This window comes from Aphis gossypii, chromosome X (genome assembly GCF_020184175.1).
Source record: "Aphis gossypii isolate Hap1 chromosome X, ASM2018417v2, whole genome shotgun sequence".
NCBI classification, from domain to species: domain Eukaryota; kingdom Metazoa; phylum Arthropoda; class Insecta; order Hemiptera; family Aphididae; genus Aphis; species Aphis gossypii.
Window position 1 is genome coordinate 49,668,017 of NC_065533.1, and position 15,225 is coordinate 49,683,241.

The 15,225-nt window shown below is 25.0% G+C and overlaps 2 protein-coding genes across 4 annotated transcripts; one reads left to right on the forward strand and one right to left on the reverse strand.

Annotated features, from left to right (window-relative positions):
* Positions 1 to 209: 209 nt before the first annotated feature.
* On the forward strand, positions 210 to 6,628 carry LOC114132566 (inosine-5'-monophosphate dehydrogenase). Its single transcript, XM_027998066.2, has 10 exons — positions 210 to 509; positions 2,894 to 2,942; positions 3,799 to 3,900; positions 4,490 to 4,618; positions 4,698 to 4,853; positions 4,961 to 5,248; positions 5,320 to 5,410; positions 5,469 to 5,708; positions 6,021 to 6,177; positions 6,249 to 6,628. Exons 1-10 carry the CDS (start codon positions 436 to 438, stop codon positions 6,496 to 6,498), a joined length of 1,536 nt encoding a protein of 511 aa, XP_027853867.1. The 5' UTR covers positions 210 to 435; the 3' UTR covers positions 6,499 to 6,628.
* On the reverse strand, positions 6,449 to 13,258 carry LOC114132567 (uncharacterized). Of its 3 annotated transcripts, XR_007605746.1 has the most exons (10): positions 12,890 to 13,258; positions 11,844 to 12,035; positions 9,587 to 9,773; positions 9,387 to 9,488; positions 9,233 to 9,303; positions 9,025 to 9,168; positions 8,568 to 8,895; positions 8,365 to 8,486; positions 7,853 to 7,952; positions 6,671 to 6,788 (listed from the first exon to the last, which is right to left on the reverse strand). XR_007605746.1 is itself a non-coding variant. In XM_027998068.2 (9 exons), exons 1-9 carry the CDS (start codon positions 13,066 to 13,068, stop codon positions 6,626 to 6,628), a joined length of 1,485 nt encoding a protein of 494 aa, XP_027853869.2. In that variant the 5' UTR covers positions 13,069 to 13,258; the 3' UTR covers positions 6,449 to 6,625. The 3 variants fall into 3 exon arrangements, 2 of the variants coding, with proteins under 2 accessions (XP_027853869.2, XP_027853868.2); XM_027998068.2 differs by lacking the exon at positions 7,853 to 7,952 and having other exon boundaries at positions 6,449 to 6,788; positions 8,365 to 8,483; XM_027998067.2 differs by lacking the exon at positions 7,853 to 7,952 and having other exon boundaries at positions 6,449 to 6,788.
* Between the last annotated feature and the right edge of the window lie 1,967 nt (positions 13,259 to 15,225).

Sequence of the window (15,225 nt, forward strand, 5' to 3'; positions counted from 1 at the left end):
GCCGCCGCCGTAGTGATGGCACTACTATGGTCTACCGCGGGTGACGGACGGACGGCGCCGCACAACACGTTTTTATAATATTCTCCTCGCCGGACCGCTCTGGCTACCACCTGCCGCCACTGCCAAAACACACTCGATACGCGGCGGCGGCGTTTTGCCCGGTTGTGACGTAGCGGTGCGCCACTGTGGTGCGACTGTCTCGCTCACTCCGTCACCGGCCGCCGCGCGACCGTCGACCCACCCCACACCGCCCCGCCATCGCGATACCGATATTCTTCGCTACGCGTAGCCGCCGCCGCCGACACTTCTCGCCGACGTACTCCGTTCGTTGCACGTGGTTCGCACACGACGCGGTTACCGGCTTTTTTTTTTCTGTTCCCCATACTCGACCGTTCTCGTGTTTGCGTGTTCCTTTTCACTCGTTTTGCCACCATCATGTCCGTAACAAACGTCGTAGACGGCCTTTCGGCCCAAGAGTTGTTCAGCACCGGCGAAGGCCTCACTTACAAGTACGTGGTGTTACGATATTTACCTATTAATTTATTATTAGTCGCCTGGTCGCGGGGTGGCGATCGCCGACGACGAGTGGGTGGGTCGTGGGTGCAAGGATAATAGCCGTCTCTCTGCTTATTAGCCCTCGTGCGATATCCGTCGTCGTCTTAAATAGAAAATACGTGAATTTGGCCTACGTCGTGAGCATGTTTTTAGTAGTAATGTCTATGTAGGTATAATAATTGGCGACACGAGATTTTCGAAAAAAAAAATTCTTATCAACAATCTCGGAGTTACTACCTATATGTATAGTAGGGTAGCTGCTTATTGCGTCATTTACGAGTCCACTTGAACGCCCGCAGAAACGTCATTAAATCTTTACCCCTTTTGTGACGCTTTTAGTGAGCCTGAGTATCGTTTAATCCGCTCGTAATGTTTTGCTAACGTCACACGCTCACGCAAGCTCTATATTATATTGTTCACTGGTGAATTTTGGTGCCCAAAATAATAATTTCGTCAATCGTTATTATAAAGTTTCCTATACGTGCCTATTGTTGAGGGGAATTATGTGGAAATGCATTTACTGCGAGAAATTATGTGTGACAAGTCGAGTTTGAACGATGACAAATTGAACTCGTAAAAAATGTTAACCAGTCAATATATTACTGTATAAAATTCATAAATTATAATGTTCACCAAACGAGTTGTAAAAGCCAAATATTTAAGAATAAAGTTGAGTATAATCATTAAAATTTTTAGAATAAATCTATCAATTAATTTTTCACAAAAATACCTACCTCCCTCCCAAAGGTTGAACATTTTTTTTTCTAAAATATAATTTATCATTAGTTTTAGTTTTTTAAAACATAAATCTAGTATTAGTGTTGTGGTGTATGAAATTTTATTATAATATTATTAACTATTTCTCACCTATAAGCTTATTCACTTAATAAGTAGGTAACTCATATCATCTATTTTGATAGGTGTACATTATAGTCAACGACTTTGCGTATACCTAGATATATTAGATATTATTTTATAATATAATTAAATTAAAAGTTGAGTACCTACCTACTTTTGTTAACTTATTGTTTTTTGATTCTCCACCAATAAATCAACTATAGTGTTTAATAAAAAATAAAGATTGTTGAATAATATTTTATGAAATTGCTTGTTATAACAATATAACTGATCAAAATTTTAAATTATGCATCTTATTTACACATACATATGTAGTCAATTGACAGAAATGTACCTATGTTATGTTATTCAATAATATATTGATCTACAGTTAAGTAATTGTTCAGCTGTGTAGTAATTATATAGTATATTATCTATACTACCTATTTGACTGAACAAATAATTTTAATTAACTATACATTCTAATAGGTAGGTTCTAAATTAGTTCTAGGTATAGCAAAATCTACTAATATGAAAATTGAGGAAGGCAATGATTTTTTCTCTGTGATACCTACTTATTTATAGGTTGTCAATAGAAGTTTAGTAATTCTTTTACTTCTTTATTTCTTTACGTCTTTATGTAACATAATTGAAATGTGATACAACTGTGGTGTTATAGGTCATCTCTTTAACCTACTCAGTTATGAAAAATGAATACCTACATATTTTGTTAAAAATATAGATCTAATTTAAAAATAACACTTACCTAATAAAATATTTTTTAATAATTTAAAGTCTACATTGAAAATAATGATGTAATTTAGGGTTATACATAGTTATAATATTTAAATATTTAATGTTTGTTTTGTAATTACCTATCTATTTTTACTTATCTTGCCAAATGCTATAAATATTTATTCTATCAAAATTTAATTGTAAGTTTGTTTTAAATTTATTAAAAATGGGAAAACATTTTCGTGATATCTTTAGTAAAATAATTAAATATAATATGAATACATATCTATATTATTTTTTTACCAATGTCATATTTTATATCTATTAATTGTCGTTGCTCCATAGTATTAGTAAGTTTGTTGTATACATTTAGTAACTATACATAATTAATTCATTAAAATATTTTAATATATGATTGAATCAAGAAATTTAATGCTATCATATCATTGTTGTATGTTTACATATAACTAGTTATAAATTTTAATTAATCATATAAATGTCATGTATTATAATTTAAGTGTAATTATGAATACAGCACTTAAAATAATACTTTTGAGTATTTGCTAATCTAAACTATACACTAAAAATGACAACTATTGGTTATTAATTTATTATATAAATTGTTGTGAAGGAATAAAAATGTAAAAACCAAATTAAATTGTATGCATTGATAATTAATTATTTAAAGTTGCACAAATACATAACCTATATGATTATCTCTTTATTAGGTATCTCATTTTAATATTTTTATTGTTTTATGTTTCAGTGATTTCATATTGTTGCCTGGATTTATTGATTTTGTAGCAGGGGATGTTGTAAGTCTTCATTTACTTTCTACCATATTATAAAATAATTACCTAACACCATTGCTTATTTAAAGTAGAATATACCCCTACCTATTAATGTCTAGTATAAATAAATAATAATAAGAAGAAGCCAAAAAATTTTTATTCTAAGGGGGATATAATTGATGAACACGCCATTACTTATAACCAGGACTGGATATTAAAGTATTAAACAATTTTTTATGACATTAAAACATGACAAGTTAAATTAATGTAGGTAGGTATTTAATTTAAAGAAATGTTATCCTAAACATTTTCTTATATGAAAATATGTAAACCCATCTAAAAAAAAATATATTGCTTAAAAGACTGACAGTTTTTTATGTGTTAAATCTAAAAATTTCATGTTAAGATGGCAATAGATATTTTTAATATTTCTGGGTTCTGAAATTAATTAATAAACATAAATTAATCAATATATTGCTAATAATCCATTGAATATAGTTTAGTAGTCAATTATTGCCTATTGTCTAACTAATTTAAGCAAACAACTAAATAAACTAGTTCTTATGATCCTCCTAGGCGTCAGTAAGCTAAATAGTATTTAAAATTTAAAAATCATAAAAATTTAATGGAGGTAATTAACATAATTCTTTAAGATACTTTGACTAAAAAAAAAATGTTGATATTATTTATTGATTTATAAAACTTCCATATTTAAAGTTTTGTCATTCTTTGAAAACAATGAAGAATTTTCATAAAAAAAATAATACATTCAAAAATATTAAGCTTAAATATAAAAATAATAAATTAATGAGATATGACTCAATGTCTAGTATAACATATTTGAACTAGATATGAATCTAAATATTGTTGGTGATTCTAGGACTTATCTTCACCTTTAACAAAAAATATTACCCTTCAAGCACCATTAGTATCATCACCTATGGATACCGTAACTGAATCAGAAATGGCTACAGCAATGGCAGTAAGTAAATTCTATTGCATTATAATTAATAGCATTTTGATAATGATAATAAATATTTTTATCTTATTCATAAATTATAATACGTGAATTAATAAAAGTAACAAAATATTCTATCTTATCTATATTAATGTTACATATATAATATATATTTTCTTTCTAGAGCTAAAAAAGACCAATTTAATTATTTTTTGAACTTTGGTCTAAAATTTAAAAATTATATAATTGTCTTTTATAACCTATTAATTAAATTAGTTATACCTATAACTTTTTTTATTTTTATTTTATATTACCATTGATTGCAAAACAAAATAATTTGTTAAATAAAGATAACATACTTTTTTTAAAATTAATTAAGATAGTGAAGAAAAACTGATAATTGTTTACCATTAAAAAGTTATATCATTTTAAATAAAACTTACTTTAATCAGTTTAATCTGATAACTGGTAAAAATAGTTCTAATGTAATAAAACATCACAAATACATAAAGAGGAAATTTAATGATATGACTAAATAATTTATATAATCAATTTTTTATTTCATATAAAAGTTACCCACACAAATCATCAGTTTGATATTATTATTTTTTAGCTTTGTGGGGGTATTGGTATTATTCATCACAATTGTTCACCTACCTATCAAGCAAGTGAAGTATTGAAAGTAAAAAAATACAAACATGGATTTATTCGTGACCCTGTAGTTATATCTCAAGACTTATTGGTAAACATTTTATTTTATTAAAATTATAAATTTCATAAATTAAAAAAAAAATAATAATAAGTATTTTTATTGCTTATAGGTGTCTGATGTTTTTCGATTAAAAGAAGAACACGGATTTTGTGGTTTTCCTGTCACTGAAAATGGTAAATTGGGTGGTAAATTAGTTGGTATTGTTACATCTAGGGATATAGATTTTCTCGAAGGATCTGAACAATTACAACAATCAGTCAACTTGGTAATTATTAAAATTTGTGTTATTATATAATAAATATATATATATATTTAATAGCATATAGTTTAGAATTAAAATTTAAAAAATATTTATTTTTTTCAATTATCCAGGTAATGACAAGAATAGAAAGTATAATTTCAGCGAAATCCGGGGTAACTTTAGAACAAGCCAATAGCCTTTTAGAAAATTCCAAAAAAGGAAAATTACCCATAATAAATGAAAATGGTGAATTAGTAGCATTAATTGCCAGAACAGATTTGAAAAAGTCACGTAACTATCCTAAAGCATCAAAAGATGAAAATAAACAACTTTTAGTTGGTGCTGCTATAGGGACACGCGAAGATGACAAAGAAAGACTTCATTTATTACATCAAGCTGGAGCTGATGTTATAGTTTTGGTAAGAATGACTAATTTGAATTTTTCTATTGATGCCAATCAACATATTTTATCACCTTTATTAATTATTAGGATTCATCACAAGGAAACTCAGTATATCAAATTGACATGATAAAATACATTAAAAAAAATCTTCCATCATTACAGGTTATTGCAGGAAATGGTAATACATTATCCATGTAAATTTAATCATATAATTTAATATAATTATTATTTTTTAGTCGTTACTATGGCACAAGCAAAAGCTCTTATAGATGCTGGTGCAGATGGGCTAAGAGTTGGTATGGGTTGTGGATCTATTTGTACAACACAAGAAGTAATGGCAGTTGGCCGGGCTCAAGGAACTGCTGTTTACAGAGTTGCTCAATATGCTTCACAGTTTGGTGTGCCTGTTATAGGTGATGGTGGTATTCAATCCATAGGTCATATAATTAAATCTCTCGCACTCGGAGCATCCACAGGTAAATATACTTAATCCATTATTATATTTTTAATGGATTACATTATAGTTGCAAATTAATTGCAAGGAAAATAAACTTAAATTAAAATAATTTAGCATTAAATGAATAAAAGTTTGATCAAATTAAATTTATATTAATTATATAAAATAAAATAATAATTTTATATAATATATTCAAGTAATAAATAGAAATTGCATGTATTGTTTTTTCAAGTTAATCTAAAATGTTTAGTTAACCTCAGTGTCAACCTAATAGGTTCATCAAATTAAATTTACCTATTATATTCAATTTATTTTATTATTATTGTTTCAGTGATGATGGGATCCATGTTAGCTGGAACATCCGAATCGCCTGGTGAATATTTCTTTTCAGATGGTGTAAGGCTAAAGAAGTACCGTGGAATGGGAAGTTTGGAAGCAATGAACAGAAAAGATGCTAAAGGATCAGCATTAAACCGATATTTCCATAGGTAAGATATAGTAATATTTGACCGTCACGTGGTTTTATATTTTATTTAACTGAATTGATTTTTATTCACAGCGAGAAAGATTCCTTGAAAGTTGCTCAAGGTGTCAGTGGAACAATTGTGGATAAAGGTTCTGCCCTCAGGTTTTTACCATACATACAGTGTGGCCTAAGACATAGTTGTCAAGATATTGGTACTAAGTCACTAAAAAATCTCAGAGCAATGATGTTATCAGGTGAACTTAGGTTTGAAAGACGTACACATTCAGCACAACTTGAAGGAAATGTACACAGTCTATTTTCATATGAAAAACGATTGTTTTAGTATAAAAATGTAATATTAATTGTTACTTATCAATTTATTTTATACTTAAGTAAATATAAAATTTAATCAAATTTTTACTTAACCTATACTATTGTTTTCCAATGAAATAAAAAATAATAAAATTTTCTCATTGCATTGTATTTGAATACTTGGAAGTTAAATCATTTACTGTGTCACTGTATACTTTTAAGTTTTGTTGTAAAGTGGCAAGCTGGTTACACTCATCTCTGCTATAATGATATTTACTCTTCCATTGTTGTACCATTTTTGATAATTTTTCAATTTCATTACTGAAAAAAATAAACAAAATTGTTTATTGAAAATATAATTTACATTTTTATTATCAGTTTACCACATAAGCAGATTGTTTACTTTTTTCATACTTTGGAAACTAATTTTTATTAACAAATCTTAAAGAGTTGTTAATGACTAAATCATAAGGCCTATAATGAGGAATTGAGGAATACAGTGTGTCGTGTTTATTAAGAGTTTGATTTAGTATAGACGACAGACGTTTATTAGTAAGTTCCTTATTTTATGACTGGATTAAAAAATTGAAAAAAACAACAACATTAGGATAGATTATTGAGTTATTTTTCAATTTTTAAGATAATATACCTAAATTTCTATCAATGATAAAATAGTTAAATGGGGTCTATGATTTTTACTAGAAACGACTATTAAGAAAAAAGAAATAATTATAGTATATGTATAAAAATTGAATAACAAGAGTATATAATTGTAGATTTGATACAAATATTGCAAGTTTTTAGAATTTTAATAGTTTGAAGAGATTAAAAATGAAAACTTAATTAAACTTATTTTTAATTAAAAACAAACAAATTATTTTCTGTAAAAATTGTTGAGTGGTGTAGGACAGTAGTTGCCAACAATTTAGAACTCTCAGACTATTAGCTCTATAACTAAATTCTACAAACGACTTATATATAATACTATAAAAATTAAAAATTATACATATAAAGTTTATAGTTAATAGTTTTATACTATAAGACATAAGTCACAGTTTCTTTACTGAAGATTTTAAGCAAGCAGCTTTTTTTCATGAATAAGTTCTAACTCAATATTTATAAATTTATGTATGTACATAAATTAATATTAGATATATCAATGAAAATAAAAGTTAAAATGAAGACTAGAACTTATTCGAAGAATATCCATTTTGTCAAACGCAATAATAATAGTGCAAGTATATTCATTGCTATAATAATCTAATGTTGCTGGATATTAGTTGTAATCTAATTTATTGCATGTGATAATGATGATTACATTATTATGGGTTTATTCTTATTTGACATTTACCTAACATGAATTAACATGAAATTATATACTATACTTTTGTTTGTATTTATTGAACAACACACGCCTGCTATTAGGTTGACATAAAATAAGATTGCAAATAATGTACAAATTTTTCCGCAAAGAACATTTATCCACTTATCACCCAAAATTTTCCCATGGACCACCGGTTGACAACAGTTGATATAGAACATTTAATATATTTATTAATATTAATATGTATCATCTACTCATATATTTTACTAAGATTGTAATTTAACAAATTATAATTATAATTTTATTTTACATTTAGAAAAATTATACCAACATTTATATAATCTCTCATCAAAAAGTATCTTAAGGGGATCTGACACCAACCATTTCTATTTTAGTCTAACACTCGGAACATAAAAATTTGGACATGTTATTAAACGTACTGATTGATCTACATCAAATATTTAAACAAGAATTCTTCGATTTTTACTTTTTAGTAAAACATTTTTTAGGATTTAAGATAATTAAGACAAAGTAAAAAATGTGGGAAAACTAAAGTTAAATAAAAAGACTCACCTATTAGTATAAATGCTGGAGTAATGCTTATATCCATCAAATTTTACAAATTCGCTGTCAGTAGATACATAGTTTTCATAGGTTTTTGGTTCTTCAGTGTCTTTTTGATTCAAAGTCGACTGCTAAACATATAGTTAGTACATAAAAAATTAAAATGAATAATCAATAATTTAAATGATTTGTAACAGATTTCTTAAACTCACAGCTGCAAATGTAATGTCGTCAAAAGTTTTTTCAAGAGCATTGATACAATGTAACACTAATTCACATTTTAAGTTTGCCATAGAACAGCCTGTTCTCATCAGGCACCACAACACATCACAAATCATGATGTAGTGTTCAATGGAATCTTGTATAAATGTTAAACGACCATTAATTGTCTCCAACTCTGAAAGTTTATGTGTCGCGTCTGCGATCACTGTTTCCGATATACGAGATTGTATATTGTCATATTCAGTAGATTGTGACTGTCCATTAATGTCCATGATTACTTCTGGATCTTTTATATGCTTTATATACTTGTCAATGTAACTAAAATAAATTTATTATTAGTATTATAATCTTACAAAGAAATTATTTTCAATCTCTAGTTATAGCATGAAAGGGTATATATATATATACATTTTTTTTTACCATTGTTTTTAAATTATAAATAATTACTTTTTTATATCTTGATTGTTCGAATGTAGATTCTCTTTATCCTCATTAAAATAATTTTTAATATTGAGTATATTATTCACTGCCATATTTAATTTTGATATCTCACATTTTTTATTCATTCCAGCCATCTTTAAAGCTGTACAACTACACAATATATATTTTGATTACTAATATAATTAAGAAATTCACAAAATAAATAAAATTTTACCTTTGTGAGAGTTGACTTAGAGTATGGATTTTAGTAGAAAACTTATCATTTATTATAGAAGAAATATTTTCCTGTAATTAAAATTATAAAATTATTTATTTAGAAATAGTATACCAAAAAAATAGTTAAAATGAAAAAAAATATTTTATTTTACCTCTTTAAACCATACATCTATCATTTTAAAAATCTGCTGGCGCCATAAATCAGTTAAATTAATCAAGTTATTTGATGCCAGTTTTGTTAAGCATTCATGATCCTAAACATTTAAATTTAAATTAATCTTTTTATTAAACAGCATTTAATACATTATAAGTAAACAATATTAACAATTAGAATATTTTAAAAAATATTTACATTTGTCATACTGTTAGTAACATGATTATGAAGTTTATTAACATTAGAACCAAGTGTATCAACTTCTTCTGTAAATTTTTTCATTACTGCATCCAAATTATTTTCAGTTTTAAAACAAGATAAGCTTGTAGTATTCTCTTTTTGTTGAAGTAAAGAAATTTCATCGTCCATTAAATATATCTTTTTTCTAAAAATTATAAAAATTACTTGAAAGTTAATTATTTGTAAAAAAAAAAAAAATACATTAGAAACAATAATAAAAAAAAGGGTCATAGGGTCCCTATTATTTAGATAATAACTTTTGATGACAACAAACTTGGAACATCTTACCAACCTTGCATGAAAGCAAATATGTGTACATAAATTATTATCTCGCAATGTTAATAAATTTGCTGGTTATTTGAATCAACTAGCATTAAATTTTGGCATTTTGGTTATGTTAATACATTATACATGGAAGAGATACTGTTTACCAGGTAAGTGGTAAAAAAGTCAAAATAAATGTAAAAATTATATTATATAGTATTTATAGGTATTAATTATTAATATAATAATTAATAGAATTGTTATTATTATTTAATAATTCTAATCAAAATTTTTTTTTAAGTGCCAAAGCTTATATTTTTTATTGTAATAATTATTTTTTAATTCAAGCTTTAATAATCAATTGAAAACAAACAAAAAGTTACAAAATAACTGATTGTGAAATTAATTTAGAAATGTTCTGATAAATATTTAAGTTTAATAAAAATGTCTTATTTCCTTAAAAAAGAAGAAAATATATAAACAAAAATCTAAAAAAGAAAGTTTAAGATAAAATTATAAACTCGATTATAAATCTTTATAAAAAAAATATTTCCTAGATTACCGTTAACAAAAAAATAACTTTAGAAGAGTTAAAATAAGTAAGTAATTAAATAATAATAATAATATTTTTTCTTTCAAGATAATGTTTATATATATATGTATAACAAATAGGTTAGGTTAATAACCAAATAGTAATTTGACTCAATAATACAGTGAATTTACAGTTACAATAGAATAATTTACTATAGTAAAATAAGACTAGATTAGCTTTAACACCCTTGTTAGCTAAACACGTTAAATACTTAAGTGATTTTTTATAGCTATTTTTGATAATTTAGTATTTATTATTGATCAGGAGTTTTTTTTAAATAAAACTATAACTTATACCTTAGTTATAAATTATTATTATTTTAAATTTATAAAATATCTATGAAAATAGTAAAAACTCAAATGTAGCTCTCTGTTACTCAATTACAAAATTAAAACTTTTAAAATATTTGTTTGTTTTTTTATGTTAAATATATTATTTCTACAAATTACATGAGAAAATATGCATAATAAATAAAAAATGTTAGTATTTTAATTTAAAAAAATATAAAATAACTTGTAGATTTAAAAGGGATTTAACAATATTAAATATATATAGGTTAGGTTAAGTATATATTATTTATATATTTTTATGCAAATGATTGTAAGATTGCAACCACAATTTTCAAATAGTTATGATTAAAAATTATGAGTCAGTTATACTTAATTGTAATGAAACTTCTGCCTTAAAATCTAATATTGTTAGACTAAAATTAAACCAAAATAAATTAAGTATTAAAATGTTTTTAAATAAACATATAAAAACAAATTAAATGCAGTTAAATTATAATTATGATCCTATATAAGTATATAGTGTATATTATTATGTCAAAATAAATATGTAGCATTTATATATTTTCCAATTGAAAATAAAGAATAAAATAATTAACATAATAATATTATTTTATTATTGTCTGTAAAGTATTAAATCTTTAACTATTAATAACTTATTAGGCAATTAAAATGTTATACATTATTAAATGTTTTGTATTATTAGAATTTTTATTAGTTTACACAGTTAATAAGGCTAATTAATAATTATAAATAAGACAATAAATGTACGGAGTTAAACATATTTTACTTAAATAATGTAGCTAATATATGTACTTTTGTGATACTATAAAAAACAGATATATACTAAACACCTGTACATTTCCAACGTGCTGAAACACACAGTTTTAACCTTTATACGTAGAATAAAAGGTAATGAACATGTAATTAGTGTACCTTATTTTAGCACCAAATTCTTAATGCATAGCATTCTAATCACATGATAACACGTTTGAAATTTACAGTTTTAATGCTCAAATTTAACCAACCTTGTCTTCTAGCTCTAAATGATCCTAATAGCTATTTTACTTACTCATACAATGTTCCATGTGCCTTTAAATCAGTTAATTCTTGTTGAGATTTTAAAATTTTTCTTTCTAATGCTTCTAGATCAGAAGAAGATATTATTGCATCTTTAGTAGTTTCATCATAAAATTTATCAATGGCTTTTGATACTTTTTCTATGGAAGAAAAATTATCATGCTTTGAAGCTATAGAAGTGTAACTGAAAAATAAAAAATACTTGTCAATTTTACTCAATAATAAGCAAAATATTAAACTAAAGCATTCGTTTTTTTATTTTAACCTAAAATCTAGCAATGTTAGAAAAATTGAAGTCTAGTTGCTTTGATTTAAAATTTAAAAATTGATCAATTATTTTCACTAATTTTAGTGGTTTTTTTAATGTTTAATAATATTTTCTACTTTGAAACGATGCAAGCAATAATCAAAAACTAATTAGTTATTGTAGAGTTAGAATATATACCCAACATAGACAAAACATAAATCTAGTATTTTATAATAGAAGTTGAAAAACATTTATATTTTTGTTTGATTAAGCCTAACTTGCTTTTTGCATAACATTTAAGTCAACATTTTTAAATGTTTTCCTTTTTTTAAGCATACAAGAAAATAGTGTAGTTATAAATATAACATTAACATATTGTATTATTGTTCAGCATAGCTATCTAAACACTTATTTACACCTAACAACCTAACTCCTATACATTATCCATAGAATACCAAAACCAAAATAAAATTCACAAGAGTAATAAGAGTAATTAACAGTCAACTTTATTTACTCTACGTGGATGCTCATTTAAAAAAATAAAACAAATTTAATTATTTAAAAATGCAATTTGCTTAAAATATGCCAACATGTGTGAATGATATAAAATATTGTATTCAAATATATTCAATTAACAAAATAAATACTAATCTAAAATATTCTTCAAGAAGTATAAAAATACAATGTAGGTACATATTATACAATTCAAGAAACTAGAACCATAGTTAATAATTCATCTACTTATCAAAGAAACAGGTGTACATAATAAAATAATGATAGAATATACTTACAGTGCTAATTCTTTAGGTGTCAAACAATTTGATTGTAGAGTGACACTATTGATCAACATCGTAAATATAGGTAATAACTCGGGAAGTTGTTCTTCATTAGCAAATAACTCTTTAGGTAAATGTCCAACATGGTAATTAATTGACTTGAGTATATCCAAAAAGCGTCTAGAGATTTCCATGGTTACTCTTTAATAAGTAATAAACCAAAAATTAGTCGAAATAACACTTGAAGAACTTCCAACGAATTAATAATAAACAAAACTATAAAATTAATAGTAATTATTTAATATGCTTAAATAACAAATTAGTCAGTTATGTATTGGTGGAAATTGAATAAGTAATATAATTATTAATTTTTCAAATTTTAACCATCGTAAAGTCAAATCAACAAAAGAATATTCATATCATAAAATTCAAATTAACAGAGATAACAACTGATATAGTAATTTTTATTATCTTTATCGCTTTATAGCCATAAATAATAGATGTAAATTGTAATACATATTATTTTTCTATCTATCTCTGATATTAAAGTTTTAAGCACGATTATTAAGAAATAATAATAATATTATAATACATATATAATAATATAATTATAATTATTATTATTTTTTCTTTATAATCGTGGTTTTAAGTAATCTGAGATGAGTGAAATGCCAGATTGATAAATCATTCAAATCCCATAACTGGGAATAGTCATCATATTAACATTTTTTTTTTTTATGTAATGCTTTACAGTTTACTCGTATAGCGACAGAAACCTAAAACTATGTCGATTTGATTTAATAATTTAATAAAACTCATCATGTAATAATACAGTCCAATATAATTTTTTGTTTATTATTAAATAATACAATAATAAATATTATTTTCTCTACTCTCTTAGTTTCTATTAACCGGGATAAACTGCATAATGACTAGAACAGGACAACGGGACGAATAGCAAGCCCAAAATTATATAGTTGAAGATTCGGAATAATTTTGGACATGTGAAATAAGATACAGACCTTATCAATTACATTAATTTATTAGGCACTCAGCTATATTTTGGATTTAAATTTTAAAATGTATATACATTGTAAATAAATAGTTAAATACCTATTGTTTCATGTTAAGAATAGTGAATATTTTTAAATTACTTTGTAGTTGAAAAATCATACATATTTTAATGATTACAGATTAAGTACGCCTAATGTTTGAAAATTTAACACAGAATGATTAAAAGTCTAGAGTATACCAAGGTATAATAAATGTTTTATTTTTATTAGAGACTGTAGTTAAAATTTTAAAACATACCTACTGGCTAGTTTCAAGTGTTTCAATAAACTTGGTAGATATTCACGTATAAACTAATATGTTTTTACCTACATCAAACAATTTCGTTTTTTTTATTATTCAAAGAATATCAATTTAAAAACTTGAAACATTCCACTTGTATGTTGTAACCTGTAGGTACCTACATGGCTATATGTAGGCTACATATCAAATTCTACACTCATTAAAAAAAATTTTTTAAATATTCATACAAATTTTAAGCTATCTATTTATAAATATTTTAAATTTTCAAAAAATAATCAATGTTGACAAAATATATAGGCATGATCAAAACTATAACAATTTAATTCGTGATAATACCGCAAAATTGTTGCAATTAAAAAATATTTAAAATACTAAGACTCACGATTTTTTTTATACTTAAGCATTTGAAATTAAAATTTTGATAAATATTAAAGAATAACAATTTTAGTTATTTTTTTGCAATTTAAAAATATTTATGGTACCTTAAAATTTGTTTGTATACATATTTATTATATTTTATAATAAGACGAAATTACATTTTAAAAATACTTTATATTTAGATTGATTATAGCTTCTTTTTTTTTTTACATAACTTACAAGCTACTTTTTGTTTATACCAAAACCATATAATAACACTTTTCGTTTTACTAATAGTAAAAAAAATAAGTATCTATAGATAATAAATAAAATATGATAATATGAATCTGTAATAAAATAAATATAATAATATAATATATGAGCCGATCGTCATTCGTCTCTGATTAAAATCGTTGTTTGTATTTATAGGTATAATGATTTACCTATTATTGAATTCATATATAATAATATAATATATATCCATTACAATGACCCACGACCCACTCAATGACAATGTAGACTCAACATTCACTGTATTGTCTGTACTACAGAGGGATTACCTAATTATCATTTTTTTTTTTTGTTTTTAATTAACTACCATTCCAATTATACCTATAACTTATAATTATATTTATAATCCTAAATTTAGTTTAAAGATTCATCAGGTATTTATGAACAAA

Excerpts from the sequence above, each read along its gene's own strand:
- LOC114132566 (XM_027998066.2), top strand. The coding sequence starts at position 436 with ATGTCCGTAACAAACGTCGTAGACGGCCTTTCGGCCCAAGAGTTGTTC. Across the intron at positions 4,854-4,960 it reads TACAACAATCAGTCAACTTG|GTAATGACAAGAATAGAAAG; the intron begins GTAATTATTAAA and ends TCAATTATCCAG. Across the intron at positions 5,249-5,319 it reads GAGCTGATGTTATAGTTTTG|GATTCATCACAAGGAAACTC; the intron begins GTAAGAATGACT and ends ATTAATTATTAG.
- LOC114132567 (XM_027998067.2), bottom strand. The coding sequence starts at position 13,068 with ATGGAAATCTCTAGACGCTTTTTGGATATACTCAAGTCAATTAATTAC. Across the intron at positions 12,036-12,889 it reads ACACCTAAAGAATTAGCACT|TTACACTTCTATAGCTTCAA; the intron begins GTAAGTATATTC and ends TTTATTTTTCAG. Across the intron at positions 9,774-11,843 it reads GCACATGGAACATTGTATGA|AAAAAAGATATATTTAATGG; the intron begins GTAAGTAAAATA and ends TATAATTTTTAG.